A 16,348-nucleotide genomic window follows, 5' to 3' on the forward strand; every position below is an offset into this window, starting at 1 on the left:
CCTTTGTTTTCCAGTTAAAAGGAAACTGGAATCGTATTTCCTTCCAGGAAGATGCCATTTTCCAGATCTCAGCTGACCTAGCCTTTAGGCTATTAATGGAGGTCCTCATAGGTAACAAAATACAACAAACTTGCCACCATGAAAAAGCCTGGAGGACACGCTTGGAGTGGAAACAAAGGAGCAGAGAGAAGGCAAAGCTACAGCAATTGGCTCTTTTATCTTTCATTGGTGGGGGGGGGGGGGTGGATTTCTATATTAGGCCAAAGCAGCTACCACTACTTGGGTGGTGACAGAAAGACTTGGAATTTGGAGTCAAGACACCAAAAGGTAATACTGATTAAATGTCTAGAGGTTAGTTTTGTAACTGAGGCCCACAAAGCAGAAGCTGAGCACAGCAGTGAAGCAATGCAGTCCCTTGGTGGTGAGCCCCACCTCCCAAAGCATTTCTAACTAGTTCACTAGCCTCCATCAAGGAGCCTTCCTTCACCAAAAGGAAGGCTGGGAACTAAATCCAGGCAGATTTGAGGGCAGATTACCTTCCTCGTTATTCTGCAGCGAGTGAGCTGTGTGGATGCTGGAGTTTTAATTACACACTTGCTTTTTCTGGGGAAGAAGACCAAGATCATATTTTTCAAAGTATCAACTTGTTTTCCATTAGGCAGTTGTTGAAACAAGTTCTTTCGGCGACATGTTAGGTCTTTAGGAAAGGGTGCTTCAGATGGCTCGCACTTGTACAATTTTGTGGCTTTTAATTACTATTTTGTTCTTTTGGGGGGTTTCAGAGGCTGGCGCCTCAGCATGATTAGACCGTCTACTGGGCCCGCTGCAACTACGCACACCTCCAGCAGGTGGCGCCACAAGGCAAGCACTGCCGCCGAAACTGCGAACTTGGGGAGTCCAGTAAAGGCGAGTGTCCCTCAACTCCGGGCCACTGTCCCCAACCACTAGGAAATACTGATATGGAGGAAGTCGCCGGTGCTGATTTAAACGAAGAAATTGCAATGACAGGGCGCAAAAACTAAAATAGGGTTAAGTGCATGAAATAAAATTTTTTCTACTTGTTTCTGTAAGTTTACCAAGACTTGTAGTATCGAGACGACTCTCTCACCTATTATCCCACGTCTGTTTTCGTAAAAATATAGCATTTAGAATTAGAACGAACTTTGAAAGCCATCTGGTCTTTATGGTCTAGCATTGCAAACAAGAGAGGAAATCCCCGGGATCGCTTTTCGCCTGTCAGTTAGCCATCTAATATACATAATTACTCAAAGTCTTGGCCTGTCAGGAAAGCACAAGGAAAAAAAAATGGTTTCAGAATAAATCAGAATTTATTCAGAAAAGTTATTCAAAAGTGCTTTTCTCTCAAGCAGCAAGGAAAAATCGTTTAAACATTAATTAATTGCCTAATATCGCTGTGGGCTGGTTAAGCAGGTATGTGGAAGTAGGTATTATAATACGTGGTTTATGGATCATTTAAATCAATTGACTTTATCAAGTGCCGAGTGACTGACAAGAGTGACTGCCAGACGCTTCGAGGAAAAGCGGAGCTCGACCTGGCCGGGCTCGCGGTACCGCTTTATTTTGATTAATGTTTGCAAGCTGACCTCGGACAGGAAGAACCGAATCGCTGCAACTGGCTGACACTTGTACACAGAATGGGATGGGAGACCCCAAGTCTTCTTCCTTTGAGAAGTAATGCCAGTCTCCGCCTTCACGCCTTCTGTCCTCCTGCTGCTGGCCACCCTGACTCCCCACCGCGCCCCTTCCCCAGTCCCTCGCTTCGCTGCTCGCATTCAGCAGCCGCCTGTCTGCACCCGCAACCACAGCAGCCGCAGCGCCCGCCCTGTGACACCAGCCTCCCCCCCTCGCCCCCCTCCGGGCATTCCAGAGCGCCAGGATCCCCGCGGCCCGGCGCTTCCGATTGGCTGTTGCTAGGTGACGTCGCCTGCGCTCACGTGACGAGTGTTAAATGCCCACGCTGCCGGAACCCGCCCCGCAGACAATCGTAAAGCCGCTCTGGGCTGCTCACCTGCTCCCGCCTCCCGGAGCCCCGGCCTGGCCCCGCCACCCCTGCCCCCTCCGCCGCCCGCCCCCCGCCCGAGCGGGCGCTGGGCAAGAAGCCGAGCGGGCAGAGAGGCGGAGAGAGGATGCGGCCGGCGGCAGCTGTCCCGAGCAGTGCACGGTGATCGCCTCCCCTAGAGGAGGAGTTGCCTAGACCGTTGCCACATTTCTTGTTTTCCTCCCCACCCTCCCTCACCCCCCGTAATTACATTGGCTGCTGGAGGGGACAGGGAGAGACAGAGGAGGCGCCTCGCTTCCCCCCTCGCGCCCGCCACCCCTGCTCTTTCCCATCCCGGGCCAGGATGACTGGAGTCTTTGACAGTCTGGTGGCTGATATGCACTCGACCCAGATCACGGCCTCCAGCACGTACCACCAGCACCAGCAGCCCCCAAGCGGCGGCGGCGCTGGCCCCGGCGGCAGCAACGGCAGCAGCCTCCACAAGCCCCAGGAGTCGCCCACACTCCCGGTGTCCACAGCTACCGACAGCAGCTACTACACCAACCAGCAGCACCCGGCGGGCGGCGGCGGAAGTGGGGGCTCGCCCTACGCGCACATGGGTTCCTACCAGTACCACGCCGGCGGCCTCAACAACGTCCCTTATTCCGCTAAGAGCGGCTACGACCTGGGCTACACCGCCGCCTACACCTCCTACGCACCCTACGGGACCAGTTCTTCCCCGGCCAACAACGAACCTGGTAAGCACAACGCTGGCGTCAAAGGTGCCAAGTCAGCCTAGTTACTGGGATGGGTGGGATAAAAATGTTTGGGACGGGGATCCATCCGGAACCCGGACGCTTACACTGCCTGCTCCCTGCCCTCCTTGAGCCTTTTTACCCTCCTCAACCACCAGTCTGCCGAGGGTCACCGCGTACGTCCCTCGGCGCTCAGCTGGTGAGACTCGGGGGCCGAAAGGGCGCCGGGTGCATGCCTCGCGGTAACCTCATTTCCTTACCACCTGCTCCTTCTTTCTCTCCGGTTTGCTCCTTCTTCCCCTTCCGGGAGGGTCCAGCTCCCGGGTGTCTGGCGGCCGGAGTCCGCACTTAGCGAAGTTGCGCCTGGGCGCCCCGCAGCGTCTCCAACAACTCGCCTCCGGGCGCAGGCCAAGTGCCACGGCCGGCCCTTAAGCCCAGCGGGAACTGTTTGGGTCCCCCCGCTGCACTGTTCTCACGATGGCGTTGCGTTGCAGAGAAAGAGGACCTCGAGCCTGAAATCCGGATCGTGAATGGGAAGCCAAAGAAAGTCCGGAAACCCCGTACCATCTACTCCAGTTTCCAGCTGGCGGCTCTTCAGAGACGTTTCCAAAAGACTCAATACCTCGCCCTCCCCGAGCGAGCGGAGCTGGCGGCGTCCCTGGGCCTCACCCAGACTCAGGTGAGGGCTCCTGGCCTGGCGGGGAACGAGGAGGGCGCTGGCCTGGGGTGGCTGGGAAGCAGGAGGGGTCCGGACAACGTTTAAAAAAGTACGTTTAAAGTAACTTTAAGGATTTCGAGGCCCGCGCCTTGGGCGGCCTAAATTTCTACGCCTGGAGCTGAAATCCCCCAAGGGGCCGCCGCGCCTGAGAAAAGGAAAGGCCTGGGGTGGGCAGAAATCCGCTTCCACATCTTCTTTCCGCGCGATACTGATTAAACGGGTAAAATAATTGGCCCTCCTGACCCCTTCCCTCTGTCACCATCCCCGCGGCACGCACAATCCAGCTGCCTCGGACTTTCGGAGATTACCTCCTAATGGAGCAGGAGCCATCCCGAGTCTCCGAGGCCGCGGCACGTGATCCGCTTACCTGCCCGGCTGTGATTTCTACGCCTCCTCCCCCTCCCCTGCCCCAGACCCAGGTTCTTCCACTAACGCTCGGGTCCGTTTTCCACAAAGGTCAAAATCTGGTTCCAGAACCGCCGGTCCAAGTTCAAGAAGATGTGGAAAAGCGGTGAGATCCCCTCGGAGCAGCACCCTGGGGCCAGCAGCTCGCCACCTTGTGCGTCGCCGCCGGTGTCGGCGCCGGCCTCCTGGGACTTCAGCGCGCCACAGCGGATGGGGAGCGGCGGCGGCCCGAACAGCGGCGGCAGCGGCGCGGGCAGCTCGGGCTCCAGCCCGAGCAGCGCGGCCTCGGCTTTCCTGGGCAACTACCCGTGGTACCACCAGGCCTCGGGCCCCACCTCACACCTGCAGGCCGCCGCGCCGCTGCTGCACCCAACGCAGACCCCGCAGCCGCACCACCACCACCATCATCACCATCACCACCACGGCGGCGGCGGGGGCGCCCCGGTGAGCGCCGGGACGATTTTCTAACCCCAGGGAGACCGCGCCAGAGACTGAGAGAGCAGAGACCGGTGATCCTCCGTGCTCGCTCCAAGAGCCAGAGGGTCCCTCCGACTGGCCCGCGGATGCCTCCCACCCCTCCGGGAGGAGCGACCGAGATGGCCTGCCACGGGCCCTGCTCCCTCGCGCGGCCACAGAGCGGCCGGGACCTGGAAGGCTCTTCTCCGAGGCCCCCGGGCAGGGCAGCCTGCCGCGGCCTCCTTTCCGACCTGAGCCCCGCCTCAGACTTGCCTCCCCACCCCTCCCCGCCCAGCCAGGCGGTCGGGCGCCTTCCTCGCCGCGGGCCACGAGCTGAGTCCGAGAGGGACGCCTCCCCCGCCCGCCAGGTTTCCAGGGTGCTCTGAAGCTCCTTTCTCCCTGCCCGCCCCCAGGCCCAGCTCCAGTCGGCCGGGCTGACTGACCTCCCGGGCCGGCGCGCCCTCCCCCACCCGCCCCCGTGACCCGGGCGGCCCGCCGCTTTTTTTCTGCCCTGCCGTCTCCAGCCCTCCGAGCCCCCCTCCGCCCCGCCATAGCTCTCCCCCAGGAACGCTTCCTTAGCCCTCTCCTCATCCATCACCAGTGGAGTTTTTTTATTTTTATTTTTTTAAAAGTTTAGGTGCCTTTGCGGATGACCTCATTTTGATGTTGGGGAAAAAATGATTTTTTAATATGTGGACACTGCAAAAAAATGTGTTTAAATTATCTTTTTTAAAACCTATTCAGGATTATTAGGGTGGACTTCGACATAGAGTTTGTAAATAAAGGTGTCTGTGCAGATTTTCCCACTGATTTATTTGTATAAAAATACTCGTCTTTTCGGACTTTTTGTAAACGCCCACTTGTGAAAACTGCGGTTTAGCAGTAACCTCAGCAACCCCTCCATTTTATTTTTCCCTTTGAAAATTTTCTCAGTTGAACTAAGCTACTGATTTGGTTTTGTTTTATCTTATCCTAAAGTCTTTGTTCTTGAAATGAAAGGTATTTTGGGGTTATTTATTATGAAAACAACATGCTCTTAATGTTGATTTTACAATATGAAGAGATTATTTAAATAAATTATTGTTTTCATTGGATGTGTGCGCTTGTTCCTTGGCGTAGTGACCTGGAACCTCGAGCCGCTTCCCCGGGCGGGGAACCTGGCCAGCCACGAGTGACATTCACATCTCCCAGAGGCCGAGAGAGCCGTGGGGCGCGGCGAGGCGGGAACAGGCGCGCTCCACGCCGGCCTGCCTGAAACGTTCACGCTCTGCCGGCACCCGAGTCTCGGCGCTGGGTTCGCCAGCTCTTGGCGCGGTGACTCACTCCGAGCCGGGGCGGCTGCAGCCTACGCCCGCCGGGCCCCTCCAGTGCCGGCGCCGCCGCCCCGAGCCTGGGCGGTCTCTGCCGCCCCCGCGCCAGTAGTGCTGGCCAGGCGGTGCATCGGAGCCGCCACGGGGGACCTGCAGTCACCGCCGGAGCGCTGCCGAAAACGGGGTCAGACCCCTACCTTGGACCCTCCCCTCTGTCTGCCCTGAGGCCCTTCTGGGGCTGGCTGAGCCGAGAGCTCAGTGCGTCACCCCGGCCCTCGGGAAACTCGGTTGGCTGCTCTGGAATGCAGGGCGACCCCGGCACACAGGGCTGCGCTAGCACACATACAATCACGCACTGTGTCTCTCACAGTCACATCTCTACTGACATACTCTCACTCTCAAGTACACACACTCCTACTGAGTCTCACACACACACATACACACTGACAAAAATTCATGCACACACATTCACACATACTGATACAGAAACCTACATACCCACACGTGCACACATGCACATTCACGCAGACACTGATGCAGGCGGCATCCTTCCACTTCACCTTCTCTGAGGGGAAAGGTCGTCACACCATTCAGCTCTGCCTTCCACCTTGGATCCCACCCCAACTGGCTTCCAGTTTTGGAAGTGACCCTACTTTCTGACATTCTCTGCAAAGGCCAGGGGTTAGGGGGCTAATGCAGGCCTGAACTAAAAGCCCCTTTCCTTCAAAGCACTGGGGCCTACAAGGGAAGCTTCTTAGTTTCCATCACTGACTTTGCCACTTTGGGCTACTCAGTGTAATCTCTCTGTGCCTCAGTGTGCAGATCTACACAATAGGAGAAATAACAACTATCTCAGAGTTTCTGTGAGTGTATAATGAGACGATGATGTAACACAGTGCCTGGCACATGGTAAGTACCCATTTTTGCTGTTGGTAGTATATCGTTTTATTCCAATGCCTCCCAAATCAGGGAGGCTTCACTTGTGCCTGTGTTTTTGAGGCCCAGAGATACCCAGAGGCCTTTCCAACTTCACCGTGTGTGTTAGAGCAGCACTCTAGAGCTGGGGAAGCTCTGGCCCCTTCTTACAGGAGAGCCTGAACCTCAGCCATCCCCTCTGAAGAGACCTGCCTCTACTGGAGAGGAGATTACAGACGGACCAGAGAGCTCTGCTTGCCAGATCCAGGCCTCCTCTTCTCTGGGATGGCTATTCAGGCCATCCTTGTGTGTCTTCAACTCCACTCTGCCAAAAAACACAGACATAAGACAGGGGCGACTTTCTAGGCTCAGTGGCATCATCCTGAAAGGAATCTTGTCTTTTCCGGCCAGATTGTTTTGGGGTCTGCATGGAGTCTAGCTTACAACCGAATACGGACAGGGAGTGGGGGGCTCTGGGAAACACAGAGAGGCTACACAATCCACTGTCCGTTTTCATTCCTGCATTGTTTTCTCAGGCTAGGAAGACCTGAGCTGAAAGCTCACTGACCCTGTGATTCTAGCTTCCCTAAGCAGCCGCTGCCTAGAAGACCCCCATGCCTGCTCTCTCTCCCCCCAGTTCCAAATTCCGTGGTTTTCTTTTGAGTGCCAGTAGCCGGTGCCAGCCTTCCTCCTGCGGTTGTATGTGCCCTCCCCCCCCCTTTGCGCGCACTCCCCTCCCCCTCCTGAAACCAGCGAGGAGAGACGGGGCAGTAAATTGGCTGGTGTCGAGGATCTGCAGCAGACAAGATGATTAAGAGGCCTACGCCGGAGCGCCCGGGGCAGGGAATGTCAGCCCAAGTTGGAATCACGCAACAGGCCTTGGCATGAGCGAGCCTGGGAGCCAGGAGGGCGGGCGGCCCCAGCTCCGGGGTGGGCCGAGGCCCCACAGACTCGCTGGAGTCACCGAACCTGGCACCCGGCAGCGGCGGGGTCGCGCCAGGCCACGGCGCGTCTTTCCCCGGGAAGCCCGCTAAGCAGAGAGCAGGAGGGTGCAGGGGCCAGAGGAAGGGGGCGTTTCCGCAGACGAGGAGAAGGGCAAAGAGAAGGGAAAGCTAGGATGCGCCCAGGTCCCAGAAGTGAGGGGGGCGGGGAGGGAGAGGGGTAAGCGAGGGGACAAACAAAGCCCGGCTGGGGGAGGCAGGGGCCGGCTCCAGCCCCGCCGGGGGCAACGAGCTGGCAAGTCTTTCTCACAGTCTCACGGCCCGCCGGGAGACGCGGAGCCCTGTGATCAGCCCGCCGCCGCGCAGACACGCTCCCCCCGCGCGGGACTGCGCTACCCAAAGCGCGAATGAAAAATGGAAATGGGAAGCAGCGATCTCGGCTCCCTACACTGGGAAACCAGTCGCGCTCGGAACACACATAAATCTTCATTGTAATCCCCTTCCATTTGCTCGCGTGAAATATCAGGCCAGAGACAGGATATGACAAGCGCTGGGAAGCAGGGGGAGGGAAGCCTAAGAGTGAGGGGTGCCCGGCCCTCTCCGCCCCACCTCCTGGCAGGGTTGCTTGGAACTCTGGCAGAGCGCGGGTATTGAGTTCCAGTCCCCGAGGCAGGCAGCCCGGGCGCGCCAGCACCCCCTTCTCCTCTCATTCCTGGCTCCCCTCCCCCAGCGCGCGCCGGGCTGCGGGCCACCAGACCCGGGTGCTCCGCTAGGCGTAGACACACCCCCCTCCTGCGGCCCCGAATTCCCGCCGCCCGCCCTGTGACTCCCGGGCTGGGGAGAGCAGAGAAGAAAGAGAACGGATGCCGGGCCTAATCAGTGAGGCTGCAATGTGGGACCGTTTAGGAGGCTTCCCCTCGGCCTTCTTTCAGGATTACTTGTGAAAATTGTGAATATCCGTCCTGTGTAAGAATTTCCGAGACTGGTGGGGCGAGTTTGGGGGAAGTATCAGGTTTGCTGGGGGCGGAGAGTGCGCTGGAAACCTGGAGCTTTGTTTACAAACAGTTCAGCGGTAGAAGGTGGGGGATGAGAGAAAGAGGGGGTGAAGAGAGAAGAGAAGTGGTGGGATGGTCCCCTCCAGTGTTACAAGCCCCCGGGAAGAAAGACGTCAGGGGTCAGAGAGCCTCCTTGCCTTTCAAAAAAGAAAAAAAGTTGTCCTCACTGGCGGTAAAACCCAGAAGCAACTCCGCACACCCACACAGCCCACCCCGCTGTCCCCGTCCCAAGCACTCGCTCAAAAGTCAAAAGCCGGCTCCTTTCCCGAAAGGGACCAGAGACCACCAGTGCCATAAACCTGTTTAGGGTCAGAGATCTCCTTGAGAATGAAGCTACAGATCCTCTCTTCCTCCTAAAATACAGGTCCCCTTGCATTTGATTTCTGGGGTCCCCAGAAGCCGGTGAGTGGGGCGCGATCCTGCAGTCCCGGTTACGCGGGCCCCTGGCCCTGTCCGACCAGGCTTTCCCGAGACTAGAGGGCTCTGGCAAGGTCGTGACGCCCAAAACAGCCCCAGAGAAGCCTCTCCCGGCCGGGACCTCCCTCCCCACCTGGGATCTGCCCCGCACGCCTTTCCTGCTGCCCCGCCCCTTCCCCCCTTAAACCCCGGCCGGGGCGGATGCGGAGGCCCCACGTCGCTCCGAGGCCCCCCCGGCGGGAGTTCCCCTCGCAGGGACGGGTTTGGCAGTGATTGCCACATTACAAGATGTTACATTCCGCCCTGGGGCCTGGGGCCGGGCCCGGCGGGGCGGGGGAGACAATATGTTTCAGGAAAGAAAAGAGCAGGCAGGTCTTGGAAGAGCAACCACTCGGAGCCTCCACGTGAGAATACAGGCACAGTCTCTAGAGACCTTTCTTCCAGGGGCCGCCTCCGGCTCCGACTGCTCACTCGTCCTCAGGGTCGTGCCAGACCACAATCACTACTGAGTCTTAGCACTTTGCGGGCTGTGTGGCAGCGCTCCCGCAAATGTCCAGAGGCCGTCTGGGGAGATCCTCAGGAGCCCTGGTGCCACCCGCCGCGTCCCGGGTCGCGTCCTGCCAGCGCAAGGGGGCGTGGGGGCGGGTAACGGGGGAGGGCGAGGATCAGGTGTGGAGCCCAGGAAAGTGAAGAATGGCTGCGTGCGGCCAGCAGGGGCTGCGGGGCCGAGGATTAGAACTTCGGGGACGGAGAAGAGGAGAGAGGGAAGGAAGGACTGGACTTGGAGCGCCCTAGGGTAATCCCAGAGGGCAGACCTGGGCCCGCCGGGAGCAAACGCGGCCGGCTTCCCACACTCCCTTTCCTGTCCTCCTTTTCGTGGTGCAGGAGTCTCAGACACCCTAGAAATGAAATCGTCGCTCGCAGAACAATGGGCACTGCTGGCCCTGGAACTCGACAGAGTCTGGGCTGCTCCGAATGGTGGCCGCACACCGGGAGGATTCTCCCGCCCGCGGCAGCAGCGGCGTCGACCCCTCCTCTGGGGCAACCCCCGCCCCGCCCCATCCCTCCGCGGCCCTGGCCTCGGCTTCTTAAAGTCGCAGGGTGTCTCAGAGCTCCAGAGAAGCGCCGCCCAAGTGGGGAGTGAGTGTTTCTGGGGGGCGCTATCTCGCGACGGTGGAGACCAAACAAGGGCCTCTGTGGTCTCAGGGTGGGCCACAACGACCCTCAGCTTCTTCCCTCCTCGTCCCAAAGCCTCCAAACAGCAGACTCGTTTTCACACCAACTCCTCAGTCCGACAGCTATTCCCTCACTCCACTCCCCGCCTCCCCCCCCCCCCCCGCCCCCGGCCCGGCCTTCAAATTCCGGGGCCCCGACCGGCGGCAAGGTGGAGGGGACTCCGGGAAAGGAGCCGAAGGAAGGAGGGTAGAAGTGGACACAAGAAAGGAAGGAGTGTCGGGGTGGGGGTGCGGGAGGTCCGGCTCAGTCACTTGCTTGCCAGTTGCGACATTTAGTATGGGGGCACGGGGCTTCCGTGGCATCCAAGCCGGGAAAAGCAGGCACGCGGGGAAAGGGATTCTCTTCTCGACATGTTCACGAGGAGAACAGTGAAAATTTGCCTTAGGTGGCCAATTTTCTCATTTGCCCCTATTAAAAGAAAAAGCCCAAGAAATTCAATTAAAGCCACCCTGGCCAAGGCGCTATTTGAGGCATGAATGTCTCCCCTAAAGCTGCAGCAATCATGTGGCATTAGACACTTCCGGAATCCTATAGCCAACCTGAAAAATCCCAGACCCCCTTTTTCCCTAATTTTTGCTCTGATCTGTAATTTTATCCACATTTGCACTAGTTTGAGCATTCTGGCTCTCCCATCTGAAAGCCTGCAATTACTATATAATTCTTCGCAATTTCAGATGTCCTAATATGGACTGTAATTTTTGCGCAAGACAATTTCCTGCTATTTCAAGCATCAACATTGTCAAAGTTGTATGTACATAATAAATGGGAATATCAATGCATAGTTTTTAGCATAACATCTTGACTCCTCGATAATTATATCCGTTCGGAGCCTACGCAGAATTAGCCTGAATTGCATGGTAACTGCTGCTGCTTTAAAATTTTTAAAAATTACTCATAATTTTCCCAAAGATTACCAAGATCTCGAGTGCACAATGTCATCAGCGTAATGAAGAGTAAACATTTATGCTAATAATCTGCAATTTTTTTCATCAGCTATAAAGACAGAGGCTATATAGCCGAAAATTTCAGTCCTATTCTGCAAGCGCAGCGCTGCAAAAAGCCTGCGGCGCTCGGAGGCGCCTGGTCCTGGAGACCTCTTTCCACTCTTTACTCTCAGGATAGGAGGATGGGGCTGGGGGCTTCTTTTTGGTTTTCTGGTTTTGTTTTGATCTGGTTTGGTCGGTTTTGTATTTCCTATTTTTCCTTTTTATTTCCTTTTTTTTTTCTTTTTTGCCTTTTCTTTCCTGTCATTCTCCCAGACAAATGCCGCCTTCGACCCTTTTGATTTGATCTAGCAAAGATTGTGTCCAGATTATCTGAAATTGACACTGAAGAAGGTAAGGGTGGAAACTGGTTTCATTTTTCAGAGGGTTGGAAGGCTGCAATGCGCCCGCCGCGGTGGCTCCCGCTCCGGGAGTAGGAGGGTGGGGGAGTGATTATGTATGCACCAGCTAATTCTTCCATCAAAACTTCTTGTCAGCGATGTCAGGATTATTTTTTTTTCTTTTTATAAAAACACTTGATGTTTCAGGAAGTGTTAATCCCTGAAGGTTGGGGGATGAGGGCGGGGGTAGCAAAGGAGTGGGTGTGGGTGACATGTTTCTTGAGCCTGGGGAAGGCACCCTTTAGAGCCGTTTGCCTGTCTACACTGGAGTTGGGGTCTGCTGTGGAGCTGGGGACTGAAGAAGGAGGGTTTCTTTGAGTCAGGGAGGGAGAAACCCTTACCCTCCGTACTGCATTTGATGGAGGTGCCTATGGCTTGTGCAGGATGAGGAGCAGAAAAGTTCGCTTTAACCTGTGATTTCAGGAGGTTTAGCCCAGGCGGTGGCTTGACAAAACCCGGATAATTCTGAAATCGGTTGTTAAAAGATACAGAAAGAAATAGATAGCAGGATGAAAATGCACAGCTTAGGACCCGAGTTGCTTCTTTCCTCTCAATTTTTCTTGGGATCAACTATCTCAGGTTCTATATCCAGCGCCCAGACCTACCTTTCCATAGGTGACAGAAATGGGCAATTTCTTCAAGGGGACAGATTTAGTTAATTTTTTCACTAAATGATTCTAAGAATAAATTCATATTTCTGTGCTCATAGATGGGAGAATTTTTAAACTTTTTTGTGGCTCTTAAAATTAGCGCAGAATAGGGAAGGCTGAAGAGCCATCTGACCCAGCCCAGGTTCAGATCCCAAAAAGAAAGAAAGAAAAATACAACGTAAAAATCAATGAAGGAAAGCTGTGAACGATAAATACATTTCCAAATCTTATATTTTAAAAAATGTTGCCTAGAATGAGAAGCTGGGTCCCTCCACAATGAGACTACTACTTGAAGGATCACTCAGTCCCAGGCTTATGAAAGCCAAGGCCAGTGAGAAGGGGAATGGGGATTGTTGCTTGTGCCCCTCCACCCCCCTACACCCCTGCCCCTTTTAGAGCAAGTGTGTGTGAGAGAAGATATTAAAGAGGTATCTGTTGTTTGGCAATTTTGCTAAGTCTGTCTTCACTACTTCGACGCTGTGCATTTGCTAATTTGGAGGCCTGGCCATTGACAAGCTTGCTCCATACACCTGCAAGCAATTTGCCGGCTCCGGTACCAGAGAATTGCAGAGATGGCAGCTCGCACCTATTTGATTTTTTTTTTCCCTTTTCTCAATGCACAGCAAATTTGGCTTTCAGTGCGTTATCTCTTTTGTTAATGCAAAAAGATTCCCTGGGCGAAAAAATTGCTCATAATTACCAGAGAGATGGGGAAACTGCATTAGAATAAATAAACCTGAAATTACTGTAATTATGTTGTGTTTGATGGGCCCGGCTTGTAATCAAGAAGAGAATACAGTGAAATGATGCTGACCCTCTTGGGTTTGCAGCTGTACGCGCACTTTGGGGTCTTTTTTTGCAGAAAAGAGTCATTTTGATAATCATTAAGCTGTGTGTAACCTATTTCAGAAGTGTTTTAAAATGAGGTTCACATTTTTTGAACAAGGGGGAAAAAAATCCCAAAATTGCATTTTGCCATTACAGACTCATACATAAGGAAAGGTTGTGTTTTCTAAGTGACAATTGTTAAGACATAATATTCGAAATCAGTATTTAATCATTATAATGAGGTATTGTTTAAATATAACCACCTTTAGATTATTCATAGTTTAATTAATATACTCATTATGAAAATCTTTGAATCAGATATTTGATGAACTACTTGTCAGTAACAAGGCAGCATTAATTAGGCCTATATTGAGATTAACATTTTTTAAAAGTGCAACTGCTTATAATTATAATAGAGCCTAACTAAAGACCGCCTTCGTTGAGCTAAAACTAATAATTTCTCTATTTGAACTGTTAGCAAGAGATTATTAAATTAGTATAAGCTAATATCTCGAAATATTAAAATCCGCTTGACCAAACAGATTTTTGCCTGGTGGCTTCAGGCGCTGGGCCCTGGCTGCCGCACCGGAGTCGGATGCGCGAGAGCAATCCGCCAAAACTCCCCTCTAGCAAAGTCACATCTCCAGGCAAAACCGAATCCGGGAAGGTCCCTACCCCGCGTTGGAACCCGGTCTGGGAAATCAGTTCTCTCCCAGCTTTGAGGCCCGTCTGCTCCCGGTCTCGGAGATCTTATCTCCCGCATTTGCGCTCCGGGTTATGGGGGCCCGCAGGGCAGGACAAGCTCCAATCCCAAGCCCTGAGGGGGCCTCGAGGTCCCCGGGCTCCATCCCCCACTACTTCCCCAGCTCCCTCCATCACCGCCCCTCCACCACTTCCCCTCCCCTTCCCAAAGGGCGTCAGAAGAGCCTGGAGCATCTGCTCTTTCACCAGCACCAATTGAAAAATGGGTGCTTGTCACAACACAGATCACTGCCTTCCCTGCTTTGCTCCCCACCGCGCGCTGCAAAGGGCCCCCCAAAGCGGAGGGCCAGCCCGCAGGAAGCAGTGTCGGAAGGCGAGTGCGAGGGAAGCGGGAACCGCTCCAAGCAGCCCGTCCGGGCCCGCAGCTTCACCGAGCTTCCTGAGCTCAGCTGCAGGGTCTGGGATTGGGGTTTGGGGCGAGACGCCGGGCCACCGGGTGGAGGGAGCCAGGCGGGTTCTAGTTGCTCGAGAGTCCACATTCTCCTGGAAAGAACTCATCAGAGAGTTCCACTGAAGGTGCCCCCTTACTGGCCTGGCCTCGGGACTTTCGGGCTAGAGTGGGGGGTGGGGGTGGGTGTCTTCGGCCAGCTCCTGGGTTCCAAGGAGTCAGCGGAGCCTTTCCGCCCCTCCCTTGGAATTTCCATCTGAGGCGCAGAGAGAAGCTGGGGATTAGGCGGGAAGAGGCCTCTCGTAGAGGATGGGCCCGATGGGTGGGAGTGGCTGTGGAGGGGCCCAGGTGGCGCCTTGGGACTGTCCCCCGGAGCTCAGTGATTGACTGGGTGTAGCCTGACAGACGTGTCCTTCCGGCCCCTTTCCGGTGTCTGGCCGCGTCCTTTCCGCGTCGGGATCGGGAGCCCTGCAGGCAAGCAAAAGCCGGAAGGCCAGATCGCCGCGAAGGCGAGGGGCCAAGCCCCCAGTGTCTCCGCTTTCAGTCGTCTAGGCTTCCGGTGAGGTGACTGGGTGTGGGGGGCACTCAAGTCTCCCTGGCCGGCTGCCTTTGAGCTCTGCTTTCATCTCCTCTCAACCAGCCTTCACAGTCCTTTTGGTTCCAGAAACCCCCCCCTCCTCCCCTTCACACAGCACCTGTTCCTGATCCCCCCCCTTCCAAGGCCCTGGCCAAGAGTCACTGCCCACCCTCTAACCCAGGTAGGGATCAGACCCCTTGGGGGTCAGAAGCAGGGCAAGATAAACGGTCCCAGCGGCTAGGGAGGGCCTTGCCGGTGATTCTGGTAGTCTGGAGCAGGAATCTACCCCTGCCGCTATGTGTCCGGAGAGGTGGAGGCTTGGCCCAGCCCACAGAACCCCTTCACACAGCACACCAGACAGCAGTTCTTTCTCGAAACCATAATTTTACTGTCTCAGAGAAACTTTATAACTTATTTACAAAGTTCTTTTTTTTCAAGATACAAATCAATAAGTTAACATTCTCAATATAAAACTAAACTTTGACATAGAGAACACAAAACACGGTTGATTTCAACTGATCACATTTTCCAAATTTCACAAGTAAAATGTCAAGATTCTCATTTCACAAAGCATCGGGTTTTACAGCCACACACAACAGAACGGAAAAAAGCTAAGCTTGTGCAACATGTTTACGGAACAATAATAATAACAATAATAATTAACAACAATAATAATATGTACAGCGATTAGATCCTGCACTGGAGACTAGGCGTCCAGGGTGCTGCCTGGCATTATTCTGTGGTTGAGCCTCTGGGGATTAGTGCTGCTTTTGTCTTACTTTAAAGCTCACTGGCTCTAGGGCACTCCTTTCTGCCTGCCTGTTTTTTCCTCACTGCCCATCGGTCCTCTCCTTTGCTTCCCAAGGAGGGAATTAGGATTTTCCTTCTCGTCCAGGCTAAGCGACCAAAGTGTTTTTCCCGAGATGAGAAAATTGTGTTGCTTCATTTCTCTTTTTTTTTCTTTTAAAAATAATACGGAACATGTAAAAATGCAAAGCATTAGGTTCCAACCTCTCCATACCAGCGAAGTACAAAAGTTACTGTAGAAGTTAAAAATCACCAGGTCCTCCTTATTCGTTTTTCCGGGTGCGTTTAAAGTAATCGGTGCTTTCGGACCGTGCGCTCCTTGCGCCCCACAGAACTGCGAATTGGCCAACATTCACCCTCAGGCGAAGTCCATTTCTCAATAAATAAGTACCCCTCCCTCCAGTTTCCCCCCAGTTCCCGAACGAACTACACAGATGGTGAGGCAGGCCCAGGAGAAGGTCCGAAAGGGCAAAACGTCCCAGCATGCGGAGCTGGGGCCCGGCGGCCCGAGCCTCTTCCGACCTGGTGACTTTTTTCAGAGGCCGCAGATTGAGGACAGTGGACGGACGAGGACCTCGACTTCGTCAGCGCACAGATACACAGCGAAAGGAGACAAGAGACGGACAGAACAGAAAAGAGCTTTTGCTTTTTCTACATTGTTTTTGTTTTTCCTGATAGTCCCACACAGCTGAGGGTCGGCAGGTCGGGTCCAGCTGGCTCGTCTTGCTGCTCTGGCTGTCTCGGG

At 54.7% G+C, this 16,348-nt stretch overlaps 1 protein-coding gene across 1 annotated transcript; it reads left to right on the forward strand.

Annotated features, from left to right (window-relative positions):
- The first annotated feature begins 2,363 nt into the window (after positions 1 to 2,363).
- On the forward strand, positions 2,364 to 4,345 carry DLX2 (distal-less homeobox 2). Its single transcript, XM_047873580.1, has 3 exons — positions 2,364 to 2,757; positions 3,249 to 3,433; positions 3,929 to 4,345. The coding sequence occupies exons 1-3, from the start codon at positions 2,364 to 2,366 to the stop codon at positions 4,343 to 4,345; spliced, it is 996 nt and encodes a 331-aa protein (XP_047729536.1).
- The last annotated feature ends 12,003 nt before the right edge of the window (positions 4,346 to 16,348 follow it).

Source organism: Prionailurus viverrinus, chromosome C1, assembly GCF_022837055.1.
Source record: "Prionailurus viverrinus isolate Anna chromosome C1, UM_Priviv_1.0, whole genome shotgun sequence".
NCBI lineage: Eukaryota > Metazoa > Chordata > Mammalia > Carnivora > Felidae > Prionailurus > Prionailurus viverrinus.

What these genes read in the sequence shown, in the direction of transcription:
- DLX2 (XM_047873580.1), top strand. Translation starts at nt 2,364, where the DNA reads ATGACTGGAGTCTTTGACAGTCTGGTGGCTGATATGCACTCGACCCAG. An exon ending in CCCGGCCAACAACGAACCTG is followed by an intron (nt 2,758 to 3,248) that starts GTAAGCACAACG and finishes GTTGCGTTGCAG; the next exon opens with AGAAAGAGGACCTCGAGCCT. An exon ending in TGGGCCTCACCCAGACTCAG is followed by an intron (nt 3,434 to 3,928) that starts GTGAGGGCTCCT and finishes TTTTCCACAAAG; the next exon opens with GTCAAAATCTGGTTCCAGAA.